Genomic DNA, 19,004 nt, shown 5'->3' on the forward strand with positions numbered 1-19,004 from the left:
AGCACGCACCACACCCCACCGCACCACATGCACACCCAAGGCACACGCCGCACCACATGCCGACTGTGCCGGCCCCACGGCCGAGCCGGCAGCGCGGCAGCTGCGCCACGCCACATGGCTATGTATAGCCTGTGCCGAGAATAAAAGCAATGGGCGGCGACGAGCTCCACACAACACTCGTCCATCTCTGTACATACACGACAACTCTGACAATGCAGTTGGCATCGCACTCATAACGGGTAGGTCGAGCTGCTCGCGCCCCGCTCACCTCAGCCATGCCCGCCTCGAACGACTCGACGCCGGCGCCCAGCACGCCGAGCAGCCCGACGGCGGCGTTGGCGTTCGCGCGCGCCCCGCTCCGGCGTACCTCGTCCCCCGAGCACGCGCCAATATACTCCGCTACGACGCCGCGGCGCGCGGCGGAGCGGCACGAGGCGGCGCATCCCCTCCCCCTCCAGCTCCCTTACCACCTCGGCGCTCCCCGCCCACCGCCCTCGTCCGCGCCCTCGTCCTCAACCTCGCCGTCGTCGGCGTCCGGGCCCAAGCCCTCCCTCTGGTCGCGCTTCGTCTCGCGGCTCAACCGCGCCGCGGACGAGGGGAGCATCGCGCAGCTCGTGCAGCTCGGGTACGGGCGGCACGAGGCGGCCGCAGCTTTGGCACAGGCAGGCGGCGACCCGCGCGCCGCGCGCGACGCGCTCGCGCACGCCCGCCACGTCATCGTACTCGGCCAGCACGCGGGCGCAGCGCGCAGAGTGTACCCCGAGTGCGCGCTCTGCCGCGGCGAGGATAGACGGCGGCGGAGCGCCGAGCGCGCGGCGAGGCGGAGTAGCGAGGTGTAGCGAGTCGGACTCCAGCCCGCTCCGCTGCGTCCTGCCGTGGTCACTGCCGCCCGGCTCACGACACCCCGGGCCCAGCCCTTGCGCCATGCCGCTCGCGCGAGCTGCATACCCCGCCGCCGCCGCCGCCGCTGCGGCTCCTCGGCGGCTCCTCGGCCGCCACCGCACAGCCGCCCAACCCCCCCAATTGGCTGTGAGAAAACCGCCACTATTAATAGCCCCCGCGTGCGTGGCCATACAAACTAGACTACTGTTGTATAATCATGTCTTGATGCGACCGACTAGAGCATCGCGCAGAGGGGCGGAGTAGTGGGGCGGCGCAGTGGAGCACGGCGCCGCCGCTCCACGCCACGGACCTGGCCCTGGCCTTCGGCGGCGGCGTCGAGCCGCCGTTCGCCGCTGTGGAGCGTGTGGCGGGTGGTGTGCGGACGAAACGTTGTGAAATGTGGGCCGGCTCCACCGCGGCGACCACAATGCCGTCCGCATTCTCGACACACCCGTGGCCTCGTCGACGCCGCGCCCGGCTCGCCGCTTCGCGGCTCCCCCTCAATCCGACGAGTACCGCGGCGCCCGCCTCTCCTCCTCCGCCTGCAGCGCGTCCCACGCCGCCCCGCCCTCGAGATACTCCCACCCCTCCCCAAACCGATCCTGCACCCCCGCCGCCCGCGCGTGGTCATACTCGCGCCCGTAGCGCGCGCGCCACTCGCCCACGCGCTGCCGCCAGCGCTCCTCGCGCCGCCGCCTCAGACCCGCCTGGTGGTCCTCGTACTGGCGCGCCATGCCCTCGCGCATCTGTGCCACCGGGACGCAGTACTTGCACCCCGGGACGGGGGCCTGCAGCAGCCCGGCGCCGTGGACCATGTGCTCGAGCAGGCCCTGGGGGTCGGTCAGCGCTTCCTCCGGGAGGGGAGGCAGCGGCGGCGTCGCTGGCCGCGTGCCGAAGACGCCTCGGCGGGGGTTGGCGGCGTGCCACGCCTCCCGGTGGGCCTTGTACGCGCGCTCGTGTGCGAGCTGGTTGCTCAGCGCCGCGTTCTGCGCCATGACCGCCGCGAGCTCGGGCATGTGCGGCGTCACTTGCGCCGGGTCGGCGCCGCGCGCGATGAAGAGGTTGCCCATGCGCTCCTCTAGCGCCGCGTCGCGCGGCGGGGGTGGCGGCGCGCGCGGGGGCGGGTCGAAGCGGTCGAAGAAGGCGCCGAGCCGGACGATGGGGGACGCCTCGAGCGCCGCAATACGCGCGCCGAGCTGGTCCGGCGTCAGGCCGAACACGGTACCGTTTGGCCCCGGGGGGAGGAGGGGGTTGGGCTGCGCGCGCCCGCCCTCGAGCGCCGTGAGGTTGGCGATGTGTGGCGGGCGGTAGGCGGGGGGTTGGGGTTGGGGCTGGGGCGGGGACTGGGCCGGCTGGGTCATGTGCGGAGGCTGCCAATTGCGCGGGGGCGGCGGCGGCGGGCGCGCATAGTCGCGCGGCGCGAGCGGCGGCGACTGCGGCGGCGAGTGCAGCTGGGGCGGGGGGTGGTGGGGCGGGGGTGGCGGGGTCGGTTGGGACGGGGGCTGGGGCCAGTGGCTCGGCCCTTGGGACGCTGCTGGCCAAGCGTAGGGTGCTGTCGGCTGCACTGGCGGGCTCTGCGGCGGCGAGGGCAGCGTCGCGGCGGCGTCGGCGGGAGCGCTGCTCGCGGCGGGGGCGGAGGCTGGCGCCGCGGGCGCGGGGACCGCCGGCTCGGTGTCGCGCCGCCTGAACAGGCCTGTCCGGCTCGGCTCCTGCGTGCTTCGGCGCCGGGCTATCGTCAGCACGAGCGGGAGGGGGACGCACAGAACATGATCGGAGCAGAGTTGGTCCGGTGGGTCGGGTCGAGCTCGGAGGTGAGCGGCGATGTGTGCTGAGGTGCAGGGGCACTGAAGCTTCGCCTGTCCTCGACTTTGGCCCGTCGTCGATACGAGAAGAAGCGCGATGGGGTGAGAGAGGAGCGAGAAGGCAAGAGGAGCGACGACGAGAGACGACAACAGCGTCCCGAGTCGGCTCCGCGTTAGACTGCCCCGGCCCGCGCCAAGCCACCCACCCCCAGCCGACACGTGCGTGCCGACTTCAGTCGACGGAGCGCGACGCCAAGCACCGCCGCAAGCAGCTTATCGTTTGAGGTGAGCCTGGTGCAGGTCGCGTGCACACGCGTCTTGGCAGGCCGCCGACGACGCGGTCGGCCACGCGGCGACGTACGCCGGGGTCTGGTCTCGCGCCGCGTGCCTTTGCGCCTTTGCTGGTCGCGTGAGCGGCTGCAGCTGTGCACCTACGCCGTACAGCCACGGCGACGCATGCACGTTATCGAGACTGCCACTGCCGCTGTCGCTGTCAGTCGCTGTCTCGGAGATGAGCTTGGGCCGCGCACGGAGGGACGTGCGCGGCGGCGTCGGAGGCGGCGTACCGGCGCGATGCGTGACCCCGGCCGCCCCAAGCAGTCTGATGGTGCCAGTGTGCGTCGTGCTGTCGCGTCGCTATGCATGCCGCTCCCGTTGTGAGTATGTAGCACGTCGCGAGCATGCAGCATACAAGTGCAGTCGCAGCGGAGTTGCCCCCTCGCCCCCCCCGCCGTGACGTCAAGTTGCCGCGTCGCACCATTTCTCGGCGCGTTCTATTTTGACTCGACGTGGGTGTTGACGACGCGGCGCAGACGACGACGACGACGACGACAGCCGCGGCGGCGACTAGACGCTGCATGCGCCGCAGTGATGGGAAAGTGAGAGGATTAAATCACGCAACGTGTACCAGGCGGCTCGCGCAGTGCATAACGAGTGAGCGAGCAGGACAACTCCCACGACGGCTCGACTACCGCGGCCTGGCCCTTTGCTCCCCTGGCCGCTCGCCGCTGGCCGCTGGTCGCCTGACTTGTTGACCTGGCTGGCCGGTCTCCGAGTTTGGTCTTTACCACGACGTGTCCATTGCTGCTTTCTGCTGGCCATTGCGACGCAGTGCGCGGTTTTTATCACGGCGACGACGGCGACGAGTGCTGCACGCTGCACGCTGCACGCATAGACCACTTGCAATCACCACAAACACCTCTGTACCCATCACACACCCATCACACGCCGGCTTCTCTTCTGTGCTTCTCCCCACCGCCCACTGCCTTCTCAAAGCCTCGCCTCGCCTCGCCCGTCTATCCCTCTGCATCTTCAGCCCCTCCCTCGCCCACGCACATCTCGTCTTCCGCCATCACCACCTTCCCTCTTCGTCTCGCCCGCCCGCCGCGCCATCACATCAGCAACAGCTCAGCGCGCCCGACGCCCCGCCCACTCGGCCAGCTCCTCGACGCATTGCACGCCGCATCGCACAACTCGTCACTGCGCACTGCGCCGCTCTCGTGCATAGCCATAGCCAGCCACCTCGCGCCGCTCGACGCAGCAGCGGCCACCGTCACCCCCCACCCCCCGCCAACAATAGAAGCGCGCTATATTAAACCTTCACTGCGGCCTGCTGCCCTGCCCGCACTCATCCCCACGGCCCGGCGACTGCTCACCCCGGCCCACATCAAGTGATCGCCTGCGACGTATCTCATCCTCCCATCGCACCAACTTCATGAGTAAGTGCACGCACGCCCGCCCCAGCTCACCCCCCAGAGTCACCGTCCACAACGACCCGCCAGCACAACCGCGCGTGGTGGAAGCGCCTCCTCCCAACGCTCACAGTGCTGGGACCACGGCCCGACCCGCAGGCGCTGCACCACCTCGTCAACGAGCTCGGGTTCGCCCCACAGGCCGCGCGGCGTGCGCTCATCTCGGCCCAGAACGAGCAGGAGCGCGCAAAGAACCTGCTCGTGCACGCCAAACACGCAAAGTATGCGCCGCCAGGCCGGCCAGTCCCCGACTGCCAGGTGTGCCTCGCCAACGCTGCGCGCGCACGCGAGCTCGCCGCCGTCGTCGAGCGCGAGCGCCAGCTTCTACAGGAGCTCAAGGACGTTCGCCGGCGCAAGCGCAAGCGCGGTGACAGCGCAATGAACCTGGCCAGTGCGCTGGGCAGCAGCGACAAACGCCCGGCAATGTCCCGTGTCGGCGGCGGGACCATTGCAGCGGCGTCGCCTCGCATTCAAGGCCCGGCGGCCGTCATGGCCTAGACGCCACGGTGAGCCCGACTCAATGCTTGTTGAATCGCGCGGCCGATTTGTGTCGGGTATCCTTGTCAAATGCCACCGCCAAGCAAACTCCCAGCCCAAGCACCCCCGAAATGGTCTTTGACCGCCATCTCACCATCAATCTCAACTCTCACACATATCTCTCAAGACACACTCGACACTCTCCCTCGCACAGCAGAGCGCTGCTCAACCCATGGCATTGCATCTGCACTCTCCTTCTCATCGCCCATAGCCACGACTCTCTCATCCACATCACTAGTAGGTGTTGGCGCCGCCAGCTGCGCAGCCGTTAGTGATGCTGACTCTCTCCCAGCCACCATGCCCACCTCGCCCACCACCCCCACCACCCCTCCAAGGCCTCGCCGCTCCAACACATCCCCCTACCACCCCCTCACGTCGCCCTCTGCACTACCGCCGTTCCACTCGCGCACGCTGTCAGCGTCGGCTGCGCACGCGCCGAGTTCCGCAGCCACACCTCCACCTCCACCGGCCGCAGCACCCTGGTACCGGCGTTTCTTGGCGCCCGCTGCGCCGGACCCGGCATCCATCGCCGCGCTCGTCCGCCTGGGGTACACCGAGGCCGACGCATCGCATGCGCTGCAGGCGACGCAGGGCAACCTCGAGGGCAGTGCAAACCTGCTTGTCCACGCCAAACACGCCGCGACGCAGGTGCGCGTCGACGACTGCCCGATCTGCGAGCAGATTGTCGCGCGCGCCAAGCCTTCTGTCATCGAGGAGGAGCCGAACGAGGTTGTCGAGCCTGCCGCAGAGGGCCAACCCGCTGCGCTCTACCTCAACCACCCGAGCATGATTTAGCTCTTACTCGGGGAGGATACACTACAACCGAGGCGCAGCCATGTCACGCGACCAAGGTTCGGTCGGTGACGCCATACTTCATTTCTGTCCGCGCACTAGTCTCTACGTTGTCACCTAGCCACCTTCTGTACTGTTGTAAATGCATTGAGCTGTGAGCATGGGTGGGGCGTGGGGCGGGGGGCGTGGGGGCGTGAACAGTTCTGGACGTTGGGCAAGTCGCGTAGTGAGTAGGCACCGGCAGGCGAATGCAGCTGTCGTGCAGCAGGGATCAATAGTTGTGGTTTGAATGATGCTCTGGCCACAGTCGATAGCCCTGCTCTGTGCCGCCCTGCTCTGCACCGCCGTGCTCCACCTCACCCTCGCGCCCCCGCCCTCTGCACACAAAATATCCATCATATCGTACACTCTAACCTACGCCGACATCTTCATCTCGATCTTGCCCAGCGGGCTGTAGCCCTCGACGACAAAGTCGTCGTACGTAAAGCCGTCAATGTCGCCAATCTCCTCGAGGCTGCGCTTGAACCGGAGCGTGGGGAACGGGCGGGGGGTGCGCTCGAGCTGGGTTTTGAGGCTGCGGGGGGGTCAGCAGTGCCACGTTTGGCGAGGCCGCCGTGGCATCGGTCGACGCCACGCTCGCGGGCTCCCTCGCGCCGCGCCCGACTCACGGCTCGACATGATCCCGGTACACGTGCGCGTCGCCCATCTGCAGGATGAACTCGTGCGCGTCGCACCCTGTCACAAACGCAATCATGTGCGTGAGCAGCGCGTAGCTCGCAATGTTGAAGGGCACGCCGAGGCCGAGGTCGCACGAGCGCTGGTACATGAGGCACGAGAGCTTTGGCCGGGCCCCAGGGGTCTCGGGGAGGGTGACGAAGAACTGGCAGAACATGTGGCACGGGGGGAGGGCCATGAGCTTGAGGTCTGGCGGGGGCGAGCGCGTCAGCGCGAGCTCGCGCTGCGACTGGCCTGGGCAGCTCCACTACTCACCGGCAGGGTTCCACGCGCTCAGCACGATACGCCTATCCGTCGGGTTGTTCTTAATCTTGTCGATCACCTCAGCGAGCTGGTCGACCCCCTTGCCAGTATAGTCGTCCTCGCACGTGCCGTACGCGGCGCCGAAGTGGCGCCACTGGAAGCCGTACACGGGCCCGAGGTCGCCCTCGCGCCGGTGTCCCAGCCCGACCTTGTCGAGGAACTCGCGGCTCCCGTTCCCGGCCCAGATGTGCACGCCCTTCTCGGCGAGCACGTTGCCGTCTGTGCAGCCCGCGACGAACCAGAGCAGCTCTTCGATCACGCCGCGCGTGAAGACGCGCTTCGTGGTGAGCAGGGGCAGCGTGCCGTTCGCTAGCGAGAAGCGGAGGGACGGGGGTGCGAAGAGCGCGAGCGTGCCCGTTCCTGTGCGGTCGGGGCGCGGCTGCCCGGTCGCGATGATGCGCGAGATTACGTCGAGGTACTGGTACTCCTCTGGCTTGTTAGCGGGGCGGTCGGGGTGGGGGGTGGGGAGTGAGGGGAGGTTGGGGGAGGTAGGGAGCAGAGGTGGGACTCGCTGGAGGCGAGGCTCGCCTCTCGTCCCACTACGCGACTCGACCGGCACAGCTCGAGCCCGACAATGCGCGGCGCGGCTACATGTCGCGCCGCGGTCCCTCGACCCGCCGAGCACCAGCCCCCGCAGCGCCGACGCCGACGCCGACCTCCCCGCCCGCCCTCCACGCCACTCACCATGCTCGGGGTTCGCCCGCTCCGTCACGGCCGTGGGCATGTTGTCTATCGTTGCGGTCGTCGTGGTCTGCTGTGCCAAGCACAGATGTTATACTCTGAGATAATGTCGAGTCGAGACAGGTTACGTGTTCAAAACAACAGACGCGCTCCGCGCCGCCCACGCTCATTTGATCCACAAGCGCGTCGCGCCGCTGATCAGGAAATCGATTTGCTTCCGCTCGACCCTCGACGCGACTGACCTTGCGCTTGGACTTGCTGTAACATGAACAATGCATGGCAATGAAGACTACAAAGAAGACTGCAATAATAACTTATGCGGCACTGCACAGGCAGGCATCTTGAATTCTAAACATGGACTCGGGCGTCGGGTCGGCGCGTCGGCGCGTCGCGACGCGTCTTCTTCTTTCACAGGGGACTACCGGGCACACAGCCCTACCACAACGCACGCACCCACCGCCTACTCGGCCACGGCAATGCCCTGCGCGGCACGCTCAATCACCGCCTCGGACCGCGCCTTGACACGCGCAACACGCGTCTCCTCGCGCGCCCACACCCGCTGCACCTCCTCCTCGGCGAGGCCTACACCGCCCTTGACGCCGAGTCCCAGGCCGTCCTTGACCTCTGCCTCGCGGACACACAGCTCGATGCGCGGGCTGGGCCCTGATGCCAGGCTGCGAGCGCGGCGGCCGTCCTGCGTGAGCGACACGAGGCCCAGCGTCTCAAGGTTGGACACCAGGTCGCGGTAGTCGCTCTCGGGCGACGGCGGGAACGGCGACGCGTCGTGGCTGAGCAGGTGGACATACGTCGCGTAGAGCGTCGATGCGGTGAGGGTATCCGACGCAGTGCCGTTCGGGCACGGCGCGAGGCCGGTACGCGTGCGCAGGATGAACACGAGGAGCGAGACAAGGACCATACGGCCTTGGAGCGGAACCGAGCGGATCTTGTGGGTCGTGGGCGAGGCCGATCCGGTGGACGAGGAGCCTGCGGCAGCTCGCAGCTTGCTAGTATGCGACTGGAAAGCCTTGAGGACGTGGGGCATCGAGACCTTGACGAGTGGCCGGGGCGTCTCGGCTCCAGCGTTCTTCTTGACCCACTCGGCCTCAGCCAGGGACACGGCGTCCGAGAGCACGCCGAGGCACATGCGGAGGTCGCCGTTCTGCGCCTCAACCTTGCGGCAGAGCAGCTGGGCGGCGTTGCCGTCAACCTGGGCAGCCTCCGGGCCTTCGCTCGCCGCTGCAAGCCTTGCTGACACAATGTTGGTCATCTCGAGCGCGCCATACGCCTTGAAGGGGAGCACCTGGGGGCGAGCGCCGTCGGGGAGAACCAGGTTGGCACGAACAGTCAGGTCGAGCGTGTTGCTGATGCCGACGAGCTTGACCATGCGACCGGAAGACGAAAGAAGCGGGAGAGAGAAGAGACGCGAGAGAGTGTGCGATGTGGCGGCCGAGGGCATGCCGGGGGGAGGAGGGAGAAGCGAGTCGAGTTCGTCGAGAATGATGAACACGTTCTGCTTAACGGCCTTGAGGTAGGCGGCGACGTCGACCTCGCTCTTTCCGCATCCGAGCTCGTCACCAAGACGCGACCAGACGTCGGCGGCACGCAGGCCCATGACGCCAACCTCCACGACACGCCAACCGTTGAGCGCAAGCTCGCGGCCAAGCGCCGTCGTGAGCGCCGTCTTGCCCGTACCGGGCGGGCCCGAAATGTACATGCCGACGTCGGCAGACGACACAAGGGAGAGGTACGAGTGGAGGACGGCCTTTTCGTCGTCGCGTCCGACGATCGCCGAGGTGGCTGAGTGCTGAGGGGCGGCCTGGGCCGACGAAAGGCGGAGAGAGGCCTTGAGGGCACGGTACGCGTTAGAGAAGGTGCGGGGCGACGCGTCGTCCGAGGCGTTCTCGCGTTCCGGGCTGATGGTGGCGTGACTCGAACGCCTTCCCCTCACGCTGATCATCTCGACGGCGTTTGCCAGTTCTGTGTTGACGGGAGAAGTCTCGACGACCACGCCCGTAGTCGCCTGGGGGCGAATACCGGCACGCGCTCGCGCGGCTAAGACGCGCTTGCTGACCCCCTTGCCCTTCTTTGTCGGCGTCGTGTCAAGCTCGACATCAGTGTCCGAGTCGTCGTCAACGTCCATCACCCCCGCATCGTCGAGCACCTCGATAATGTCGAGCGAGTCGGTCTGGGGCGACTCGAAGCGGTCAAACGACATGGACGTGGCGGTCGAGGGTGACGGCGAAGGCGAGGGCAGGCACGAAGGCGTGCGCGCTGCCCACGAGCTTGGACGCGACGAGCTGGACGACGGGCCGACGGACGCGATGCCTGGGGTCAGCACGCGGGCCTCGCGGCGCGACTCACTGGCTGTCTCACTACGAACACTGGCGACCGACGCCGAGCGCGTCCGCCCCGGCGTCGAACTGCTCTCCCTCCTGCTGACACGGACGCGCTTGCGCGAGCCCTCAGCCGCCGCGTTCTCGTCCTTGGGTGGGGGGACATTCTCCTTGCCCTTCCCCCAGCGGCGGCTAGGCCCGCCAATGCCGATGTCGTCGGACCCTCCCTTGACGGGTGGCACGCCGCCTCCGCCGGCCCCAACAGCATCCTTCAACGCCGCCGCGCTCGGCACGGCGCTCATGCTCGCGGCGCGCGTCAGCACAGCCGTCCCACCGCGCTGGCCGGATCCGACGGGCGCGGCCGCCACAAACCCGGCGACATTGTCGGGAGGCGTGTTAGCGCCGCGCGCGGCCGGCGAAAAGAGTGACGCAGACCGTGTAAGGGGTGCGCGGGTGGGTGTTCCCTCTGGTGTCGGCGCGAGGGCGAGGCGCGCGCGGGTCGACGGGGGGCGCGATCGCAGGGGGGTGGTGGACGGTGCCGCGCGTGACGGGGTCGACGTGCGGCTCGGGGTGGTCGACGAGGGGCGGGACGGGGGCCGTGGGCTCGCGGCGGCCGAGGACGCGGGCGAAGGGTGCGCCGGCGTGCCGGGGGTGGGTGGGGCCAGCGCGGTCGGGAGGGGACGGCGGCGCGGCGGCCGGGGGGGAGGGGGGCCGGCAGCGGGAGGGGCAGTGCGCGCGGGCGGCGGGGTCGCGGTCGGGGTGATGGGGTCGGAGGCTGCGTCTTCTGCGTCTGCGCTCGCGCGCGTGCGCTTGGTCGACGGCGCCATGGTGGGGAGGGTGCGGCGGATGGGGGATACAAGAGACGCTGGGCAGGCAGTGGAATGTCACAAATGCAAGGTGGGATGGGAGTTTCGGCGGCGTCTGGCGTCTGGCGGCGGCGGTGGGGGGGCTTGAGTCGCGCGGTGGGTGTGGTCACTCGTGACCCGTCTCACCTCGCGGATCAAAGGGGGCAGTGTGCTGCTGGGTCAAAGACAGGCGCGAGGGACAAAGTTGTAACGGTGGGTGTGGTGGTGGTGGGTGGGTGGGGTGCGATGCACACCTCACTCTCTCGCACCAGACAACGTTGGTTCGCCGTGTCGTGTTGGCTCAGGAGCGGGGGGGGGAGGGATCCCTTCGTGGCTGGGTGGTGGGGGGCGACGCGTCGGGGTGGGTGTCGTGGGGTGTCGTCGAGCCGCTCTCTATGCAAAGTATGCCGTGCTCGTCGTCGTCGCTATGCCGATGCTGGTGCTTGATGCTGTCGCCGTCGCCGTGGTGGTGAGTTACAATGGAACAATGCAGCGTCGCTCGCGGCCGGCCACTCCAAGTAGTTAAAGTGGTCGTCCAGGGCCGTTGCAGCCGTCGCACAATGTAATCCAGGGAAAACGACCGCGCGCGTTTCTTCCTTGAGTGCCGTCGCCGCGGCAGCCACGAGCGAGTTCAGGCGCGTCCGTCGCGCTTTTGCCTCCGCCGCGTCGACTGCTCTGCTCCCAGTCACCGCCCGCGCGCGCGTGGCACCGGCCAGCGCCCAGCCAAGCCTGGCTGCATTACGGCGTGCGGAGAGCCCGGAGGGGTAATTGGTTTTGTGTCAGGTGTAAGTGGTAGCATTGGGAGCAGGGCAGCCCGGCTGGCAGGCAGGCAAGCAAGCAAAGCAAGACGCCGGGGAGCGCAGGCAGACAGCGAGCTGGCGAGCGCTTGGCCGACATCCCAGTGCATGGCGCGCGCAGCAGCCTCGCCGCGACGCCGTGCCGCGCCGACCGCTCCCGCATACGCCGGGCCGCCCAACCTTACCGCCCGCTGCATTGTTCCCCGCGAGGTACATGAGAAAGAAAGGGCGCCCGCGCCGTAGCCAGGTCACGTGCCCGCGCCCCTCTTAACCGTCGGCCATTTGCCACCGTCGGTCAGGTGCGATGCCCGAGTGGTTAAGGGGAATGACTTGAATGCGCCAATCGGCCGTCAGCGATCATTTGGCGTCAGCCGCGTGGGTTCGAACCCCACTCACACCTTATTGTTGTGTGTTTTGCCGGCCCTCCCACCAGAGCAACATCCTAATCCCAGTCCTAATCCTTCGCATTCATTGTGCATATCCCGCACGCTACTACCACAGCACGACGCTGACGCCAGCTGGCGCCTCGCCCCGCCGCACCGCCCCCCGCACCCCCTCGAGCAAGCAGTACGCCCCCTGCACGTCCCCCCGCGTCTCCCGCAGCGCAACCGCCGCAGCGCGCGCCGTGAACCCCTGGCGCGTGAGGAAGGCCACCGCGGCGCCGTCGACGCGCTCGGCGCCGACGAGCCGCCGCCACCAGCTCGAGGGCGGGTGCTGTGTCGTCACTGCTGCTTTGTCAGCTGGGAGGGGCAGACGGGCGCACTGTGTGTCGTTGCGGGCATGGTGCTTGGCCGTGTGGTCGGGCTCGGCGCGAGTATTTAGCTGCTGCCACTTGGCCGATGTGGTCGGAGCTGCTGCCTGCGCCGGCGTCGCGCGATCCCGCATACCGCTCTGGCGCTCGCCGCTGCTGCTGTTGACTTGCTCTGCGCATTGCATTCCCGCGTCGTGCACGATACCGGCGCAGACGCTGACGGAGATTGCGAGATGAGTGTCCACGTCCCCCACACAACCCCACACCCCACACCGACCCTGCTTGGCTCGTCGTAATGTCCCAACTCGGCAGCCCAACCCCCCAGCCAACCCCACCCCGCCCGCCCAATGCAGTATCCCATGCATCGTCCCTGCAGCGGCACCAGGCCACCATGCACACCTCTCCTTCTCCGCTCCACTAAAATGCCCGCCCAATCTGGGGCGACGGCGTCGCGCTCGTGCTCGCGCTCGCCGCCCCGCTCGGCGTAAACCCAAACGCCGCGCGGTCGCCCGGCGCGAGCCACCGCCCCTCGACGTACTTGGCCTGGATGTAGGCCGCGATGTCGCTGCGATGTCAGTCACTACTCTCTCTCACCCGCTCGCACGCCCACTCACTCATCCGTCGCCTGGTGCCCGACCGGCTTGCGCCGCTCCCACACCGCGTTGCCTCTCTCATTGCCCCACTCCCTCGCGAGCAGGATCGACTCGGGCGTCCAGTTGTCCAGGTCCACCGAGCGCGGCTTGGAGATGTGCGTCCCGAGCCCACGGTGCAGCCCGCAGCAGCGGATGCACAGGAACATGACCATGGGGAAGTCGCGCAGGCCTGGGGGTTAGCAATGGCGGGACGCCGCACGCCCGACTCACTCTGCGTCGCCCAGCGACTGCTCTTCATGCCCTTGCCGCAGTCGGCACATCGCCGGTTCGCTCCAGTGTCCGCGATGCGTCGCAGTAACGCCATGTCGACGACGACACCCGTCTCGGCCCCCGCCAGCTCTTGCAGCTGCTGCAGAGGGCCAGGAGACGCCGGCGGGCCGACAGCAGCCGGCGGTGCAGAGGACGGAGGGATGGCGCTCGTCCTGGCACGCCCATCAACCGACTGCCGATGGTCGATCAGCGTCTCCTGGTCCGCGCCTGTTTGCCCCGGCGCCGCCCCCAGCCCGGCCATCTCCAACACTCTCTTCTCAATCTCCCCGTCATCGTCGTACCACGACGATCTGTGGTGGCTTCCAACCGACGACGTGTCCCCGCCGCCGTTGCCCGACAGCGGCGCCGTCACGAGCCCGGACGCACTGCCGGTGCTGCCATAACTCGGCATTCTCCCGCCCTGCGCAAAGAACGTCGGTCTCGACATGTCCGCGCCGAGCGAGTTGCGCGTGACAGGGCGCAGTCTGTCGCCCGCCGACTCGGCAGAGTGCTTGAGCTTGTTCTTGAAGCTCGTTCTTCGGACTCTTTGCGCCTCGGTCTCACGCAGCGCCGAGCTCGCCGGCATCGACGTGTGCTTGGCGGACTTGGTCAAGAATCCGGGCTTGGGCGTCGGCGGGGCGGCCTTGATGTAGTCGTCAAGGACGTTGGTCGGATACGGCTTGTCGCTCGCACGCAGGGTGGCAGTCCCGTTGATGCACGACTCGATGGCGTTGCAGATGGCGTAGATCCACGTCTTCATCTCGGCCTCGGACGTCGCCTGGTACAGCCGCCGGCCGTGTGACGGCGTGATGATTTCAAAGGCGAAGCGGCGGTCGGTACCGCGGCCTTCGCGCACGCTCGCAAACTTGAGGTCGATGACGGTCGCAGCAGACTCTGTCTTGCCGGCGCTGGCTTCGCGGTACTCGTAAATGTTGGAGTGGGCGAGGACGACGAAGAGGCGATCCCAGCGACCCCTGCCACCGGCCTTGTCGAGCTCCTCCCAGCTCCCAGTGCCCCACAGCACGCCCTCTCTTACTCTCCCCACCTCGTGTCGGGCGTCGTCCTCGTCACCAGTGCCGTCGATACCACCCACTCCGCCGAGCGATGGGCTGCCCCCAGCCGTACCCATGAGCTTGGCCGTGGTCTCGGCCAGCGCCGAGGACCTGGCTCTGGTGATAGCGCTGTTGGTCGACTGCGACCGCCCATGGCTCGATTTGGCGCGGCTGAGCTGTGGCTCAGTATACGAGAACTGCGAAACTTGCAGCGAGTGTCTTCCGGCCTTGGGTAGCGGCGGTGGTTCTGGTGTAGTTCCACGGCGCGGCGGTCTTGGAGGCGCCGAGGGTAAGCGCGGCTTGGCCGCTCCAGGGGGTAACGCCGGAACAGGCGGCGCAGCCTGGGGTAACGAGACGTGGACCACGCCCCGGGCCGGCGTTGCTGACGAGGCCGCCTCCAGCCTCGCGTCCATGCTCTTTCTGTAATTGGGCGGCGGGATCGAATTGGACGACACTGGCGGTGCGCGTTCGGCGAGCGTGGGTAACGACGCGGCCGACGACGATGAGAACAGGCCTCGGATACGGCCGCCAACTGCACTCTGGATCTTGTGTCGGCGGCCACCCTTCTCCTTGCCGACGGGCTGCGGCGTCGACGCAGGCTCGTCTGCGATCGGCATATGCCTGACCGAGCTGGTATCAGGCAGCTGGTCGGCCAGTCTCCTCGCATTCTCCTCGAGCAGCTTCGTCTGGTGGTCGCGCGCTGCCCAGCCAGCGAGCAAGTCGCCGCGAACCTGGACCAAGTGGGCGAGGCTCAGGGCGAGATCGCGCGCCAGCACGTCGACATTGCCTCGTGCACCGGCGTCGTCACGCGACAAGATAGGCACTGGCGTCTCGCTAACGGCGAGTGCTCGTCCCCGCTGGGTGGGCGTGTCGTCGCCCAGATTGAGGCGCGACGCAAAGTCGTTGGTCGACTTTTGTGGGTGCGTGTCGGCTCGGCGACCAGGCACAGACGACAGCTGCGCGCCGACCCAGGCGTACAGCCCCACAAGGAGGTCGAGGCAGCCGACCGAGCTAGGCGGCACGGCATACAGCAGCGTCGAGTGGTGGTTGTACCGCACCAGATCGAACTGCGCCGTGCGTGCCGCCTGCGCGAGGTCGGCTGCGGGGTCCGGCGCCGAACTCGTCCCCTCGCCAAGGTACGTCGCGGTGTGGGCGTAGAACTGCTTTGCGACTCCCTGCACTGTCAGCTGCGGCGGCCACACCAGTACCCACCTCAAACTTTTGCTGCGCGCCAGCACCAGCCAGCCCCTGGCGCTTGATCTCGCCCTTGACAGCCTGGACACTATGTTCGACCATGACCTGGAGCTCTTCCCGCTCACGAGTGCGTTTCTCTCGCGTGACCTTGCGGATGCCGCCCTCGGCGTCCCACACGTCGCCGCGCACGCCGTACCCTCCTTCCAGCCAGCGTCCGAGCTCGCCCAAAGCGACGAGGAGGTCGTCCTCGGCCGTAGCGAGCTGGGTATGCAGCGCGACGACGGTCGACGACGCCGCGAGCACCGTCTTCGTCAGACGCTTGAGCGTCGTCGCCGAGTGCTCGACGGCGTTAAAGGTAGTCCGGCATAACAGCGAGTCGGGGAGCGGCGTGATCGGAACGGAGGGGTACGTCGACGCGGTCGGCGTCGTGCCCGCCCCCGGCGCCGCCCTCGGGGTCAGGTCCTCCAGCGGCGCGGATACCGACGGCGGCTCGAGTCCAAAGGCAGGCGCGTCGTGACCAAAGCTAGACGACGGCGCGTGCCCAAAGCTCGAGGACGGCACGTGTCCGGTGCTCGACGGTGGCCGCTCGTTCTCGGCCGACGGCGCGGCCCTCGCCGACTCGGGGAAGGGCACTCTCCGCGAGGACGAGGTGGACACGCTGGGCGCGACCGAGCTGACGGGGCTCGGCGTCGTGGCCGCCCGGTCGACCTCGTACGCGGCCTGCTGCTGGACGTAGATTGCCGCTCGCGAGTGGCGTGCCGAGCGCACCGAGGAGCGGCGGGCGGATACGAGCTCCTCTGTCGCGCCTGCGTCGCGGTCGCGATCGCGGGCCGGCGTCGGAGGGCGCGCGGACGGCGTCGGCGGTGGCGGCCCCTGCGGCGGGGGCAGCGGCGGCGGCGGCATCGCTTGTAATGGCATTATAGGTGGAGTGGATGGAGGAGGGAGGGACGTCAACGTCGTCGACGAGACGACGACGGCGGAGGCGGCGGCGGCTGGCGGGGGGGGCAGGCGACTGGCGACGGGCCGACGGAGCAGGGCGGGGCGGCAAGGAACGAGACACGCCGCGGTGTTGCCAGGTACGCGTCGGTGCCGGCGTCGTCGGTTGTGTTGGGCGAGTCGCTTGTCGAGGCGGCGGCGGCCTATGCGCTGTCGAGTTGTGTGTTGTGCCGCGTTGGGGTTGTAGAGAGAGTTAGAGTTTGAGTCGTTCGAGTTGCTGTTGTTCAGAGCAGGTTGAGCCGCCGTCGAGCATCTCGTCGCTCGGTGGTTGCTGCTCGCTGACGCGCCGAAAACAAAACAAGTTGAATGTCACTCGATCTGGTTCCGTCGCTTACCCCGCGACCCGGTTCCTCTCCCGTAACCACTTTGTCCCATCTCACAGGCCACAGAGCGTGTACTGTGAGCGAGCAATCGCAAGAGGAATGCATAGGAGGTGGGGAGGGGCGGGGGAGGGGGAGGGGGGAGGGGGAGGGGTGTAGGCACGTGGGGGGAGGTTGGGTGTTTACCGCTACACGGCGTCTAATTGCCTTAAGCGCCAGCCGGCAACGAGCATAACTCTACCCCAAGCAATGCACGACTGGCAGAGCTGGGTGCATGACATCGTCGCCGACATCACCATGACCCCACCCCTCCCTCTGCCACTGCCCGCCCAACCCCACAGCATTGGCCTCTGCCACGGCGCAATGTCTCCGCCTTGGCATACCGGGCCCCCGGAGACTGGAGTTGCAGCCACAAACTGCCAAGTCGAACAAATCGCAGTGCACGCGACAGACTGCCGCATGACGTCAGGGGGAGAGGGAGAGGCCGGCCTGCTCGGTCGACAGATACGCGCCCGTCTCTGCGATGCATGCGTGCTCTACTGACTCGGCTCGTCAGTCACGAGGTAGAGCGAAGCGAAGCGATGCGAGCGTCGTCGGGCTTGGTGGGATTGACGACGGGCGGATCAAGCACCAGCGAGGCGGTGGTGGTGGGGAGGTGACTCGGTCCACCTCACCCACCCTCCTCGGCACATCACACGACCCCTCTCCGGAGCGCACAGTTGCCGGTGTATGTACATGCACATGTCCGCCCGGACCGGCGGCACCGTGACGCAGCATGACGCGTGCAGCGATAAGAGGTCCGGTGTGTCGGGTCGGCGAGAGTGGCCTGGGCGGTGCTGCACCGCCGCTCGCCGTTGTTTCAGGTGGCCGCTCGGCGCTGCCACTGCCACGCTGCCACTTAACGACTGCAGCGCAATGCACGTGTGTATCGCTTCGACGGGCACTCGTCGGGCCTGCATGCAGCGGGCCTCCAAGCGCCGCGCATCATTGGCGCGGCGTAGGTTCTTGATCCGAGCGCCGGCGTGCGCGGAGGGCATTGTTATCTCGATGAGGTGTGTGCCTGTTGTGGCGTGTGTGGTCGGTGGTGTGCTCCGAGTCAGAGTCGACGGCGAGCTCGCGAAAGGGATTTAAGGAGGCCTCTGCAAGAAGACAAGACAACAGCAACACACAACTCAAGCCCCCGAGCCCCCGACTCAACGATCCCAACCAACCCACCCCCAACGAACCAAGCCCAACGAACACCACAATGACCAAGTCATCCAGCAGTAAGTCCAACGGCCTCGGACCCCCCTCACGCCCAGCCCCGCGCCGCAGCGTCTGGCGCAAGATCTTCTGCGTGGCCGACAACCACGCCGACGAGCCGCGCAAGTCGGTCGACACGGTGTCCACCGACGAAGCAAAGGACCACCTCTACCTGCGGGGCGACAACACGCCGCCCGTGCCGACGCCGGCGGCTAAGGTCGCGACCAAGCCGGCCCCCAAGCCCGCGGCCAAGGCCACGCCAGCGTCCTCTTCGTACGCCGGCGGCAGCACGACGCGCTCCGACACCACCACGGTGACCGCCACGACCATCGTGCCGGCCATCACGGTCGACAGCGCTCCGGCGCCCTGCCCCACCGAGCCGCGCATCGAGGCGCCCACCGTGCCCCACTGCTCCTCGTCCACCGGCCACATGAGCGCCCCGTCCCACTCGTACACGCCGTCCTACTCGTACTCTGGCGGCGGCTCGAGCTACAGCGGCGGTGGCGGCTCGTCCGACTTTGGCGGCGGCGGCGGGGGCTGCAGCGACTCTGGTGGCGGCGGCAGCTCGTCGTGGTAGCCTGCACCGACTACGGCTCAGGCCCAACCTCGCCACGATTGATTCAAGTTAGATTCGCAGACCGATCCGAAGCAACAAGCAACAAGCAACAGAAGTGGACGTGCCGACGTGACGGCACACGACGCGTCCGGCCTGCTCGCGTGGGCTGGCAGGCGTCGGCGTCGCGGCGTCGCCATCGCCGCCGCCTGCCTGGCTGCCCCTATGCAAGCCAGCCCACCACCCCCGGCGCACTCGCGTAGAGCTAGTGAATAGTCGAATGAATCAAAGTGGAAATTCGCGTGGGCTTTGATAAATTCCTCAGGGAGGGGGTGGGGGGGTGGCTGCAGAGTCGCCGGGGTGTCGCGCGGGGTGCTTGGCCGTTGGACAGGCAGAGCCAGATTGAGCCACCCGCCAAGGCGCAAGCACCCAGACCTAGATGCAAGTCCAGCTGCATCGCGCCTTCTGCTACTGTTTAGACAACGGCGTCGGCGACACTTTGCATCTGCACACTCACTCCAGGCGACGGACAGCAC

At 67.8% G+C, this 19,004-nt stretch overlaps 7 protein-coding genes and 1 non-coding gene across 8 annotated transcripts; 4 read left to right on the forward strand and 4 right to left on the reverse strand.

Moving 5' to 3' along the window:
- Positions 1–1,382: 1,382 nt before the first annotated feature.
- On the reverse strand, positions 1,383–2,243 carry Q8F55_006369 (uncharacterized protein; the record flags this gene model as incomplete). Its single annotated transcript, XM_069354830.1, has 1 exon — positions 1,383–2,243. One exon carries the CDS (start codon positions 2,241–2,243, stop codon positions 1,383–1,385), a length of 861 nt encoding a protein of 286 aa, XP_069206901.1.
- Positions 2,244–4,398: 2,155 nt separating this feature from the next.
- Positions 4,399–4,933, forward strand: Q8F55_006370 (uncharacterized protein; the record flags this gene model as incomplete). Its single annotated transcript, XM_069354831.1, has 2 exons — positions 4,399–4,402; positions 4,440–4,933. 2 exons carry the CDS (start codon positions 4,399–4,401, stop codon positions 4,931–4,933), a joined length of 498 nt encoding a protein of 165 aa, XP_069206902.1.
- Positions 4,934–5,043: 110 nt separating this feature from the next.
- Q8F55_006371 (uncharacterized protein) lies at positions 5,044–5,767 on the forward strand (the record flags this gene model as incomplete). Its single annotated transcript, XM_069354832.1, has 2 exons — positions 5,044–5,209; positions 5,265–5,767. 2 exons carry the CDS (start codon positions 5,044–5,046, stop codon positions 5,765–5,767), a joined length of 669 nt encoding a protein of 222 aa, XP_069206903.1.
- A 411-nt stretch (positions 5,768–6,178) lies between these two features.
- Positions 6,179–7,526, reverse strand: TMP1 (Thymidylate synthase; the record flags this gene model as incomplete). The annotated part of the gene is made up of 4 exons (XM_069354833.1): positions 6,179–6,338; positions 6,433–6,688; positions 6,755–7,231; positions 7,487–7,526. The coding sequence occupies 4 exons, from the start codon at positions 7,524–7,526 to the stop codon at positions 6,179–6,181; spliced, it is 933 nt and encodes a 310-aa protein (XP_069206904.1).
- A 417-nt stretch (positions 7,527–7,943) lies between these two features.
- Positions 7,944–10,643, reverse strand: CDC6 (AAA ATPase; the record flags this gene model as incomplete). Its single annotated transcript, XM_069354834.1, has 2 exons — positions 7,944–9,808; positions 9,845–10,643. The coding sequence occupies 2 exons, from the start codon at positions 10,641–10,643 to the stop codon at positions 7,944–7,946; spliced, it is 2,664 nt and encodes an 887-aa protein (XP_069206905.1).
- A 1,113-nt stretch (positions 10,644–11,756) lies between these two features.
- Q8F55_006374 lies at positions 11,757–11,858 on the forward strand. The gene has a single exon. It is a non-coding gene; the product is annotated as a tRNA-Ser (tRNA).
- A 768-nt stretch (positions 11,859–12,626) lies between these two features.
- On the reverse strand, positions 12,627–16,275 carry Q8F55_006375 (uncharacterized protein; the record flags this gene model as incomplete). The annotated part of the gene is made up of 4 exons (XM_069354835.1): positions 12,627–12,774; positions 12,824–13,031; positions 13,073–15,338; positions 15,376–16,275. The coding sequence occupies 4 exons, from the start codon at positions 16,273–16,275 to the stop codon at positions 12,627–12,629; spliced, it is 3,522 nt and encodes a 1,173-aa protein (XP_069206906.1).
- Positions 16,276–17,919: 1,644 nt separating this feature from the next.
- Q8F55_006376 (uncharacterized protein) lies at positions 17,920–18,492 on the forward strand (the record flags this gene model as incomplete). The annotated part of the gene is made up of 1 exon (XM_069354836.1): positions 17,920–18,492. One exon carries the CDS (start codon positions 17,920–17,922, stop codon positions 18,490–18,492), a length of 573 nt encoding a protein of 190 aa, XP_069206907.1.
- Positions 18,493–19,004: the final 512 nt, after the last annotated feature.

The sequence above is a fragment of the Vanrija albida genome (genome assembly GCF_041260175.1).
Source record: "Vanrija albida strain AlHP1 chromosome Unknown contig_5, whole genome shotgun sequence".
NCBI classification, from domain to species: Eukaryota; Fungi; Basidiomycota; class Tremellomycetes; order Trichosporonales; family Trichosporonaceae; genus Vanrija; species Vanrija albida.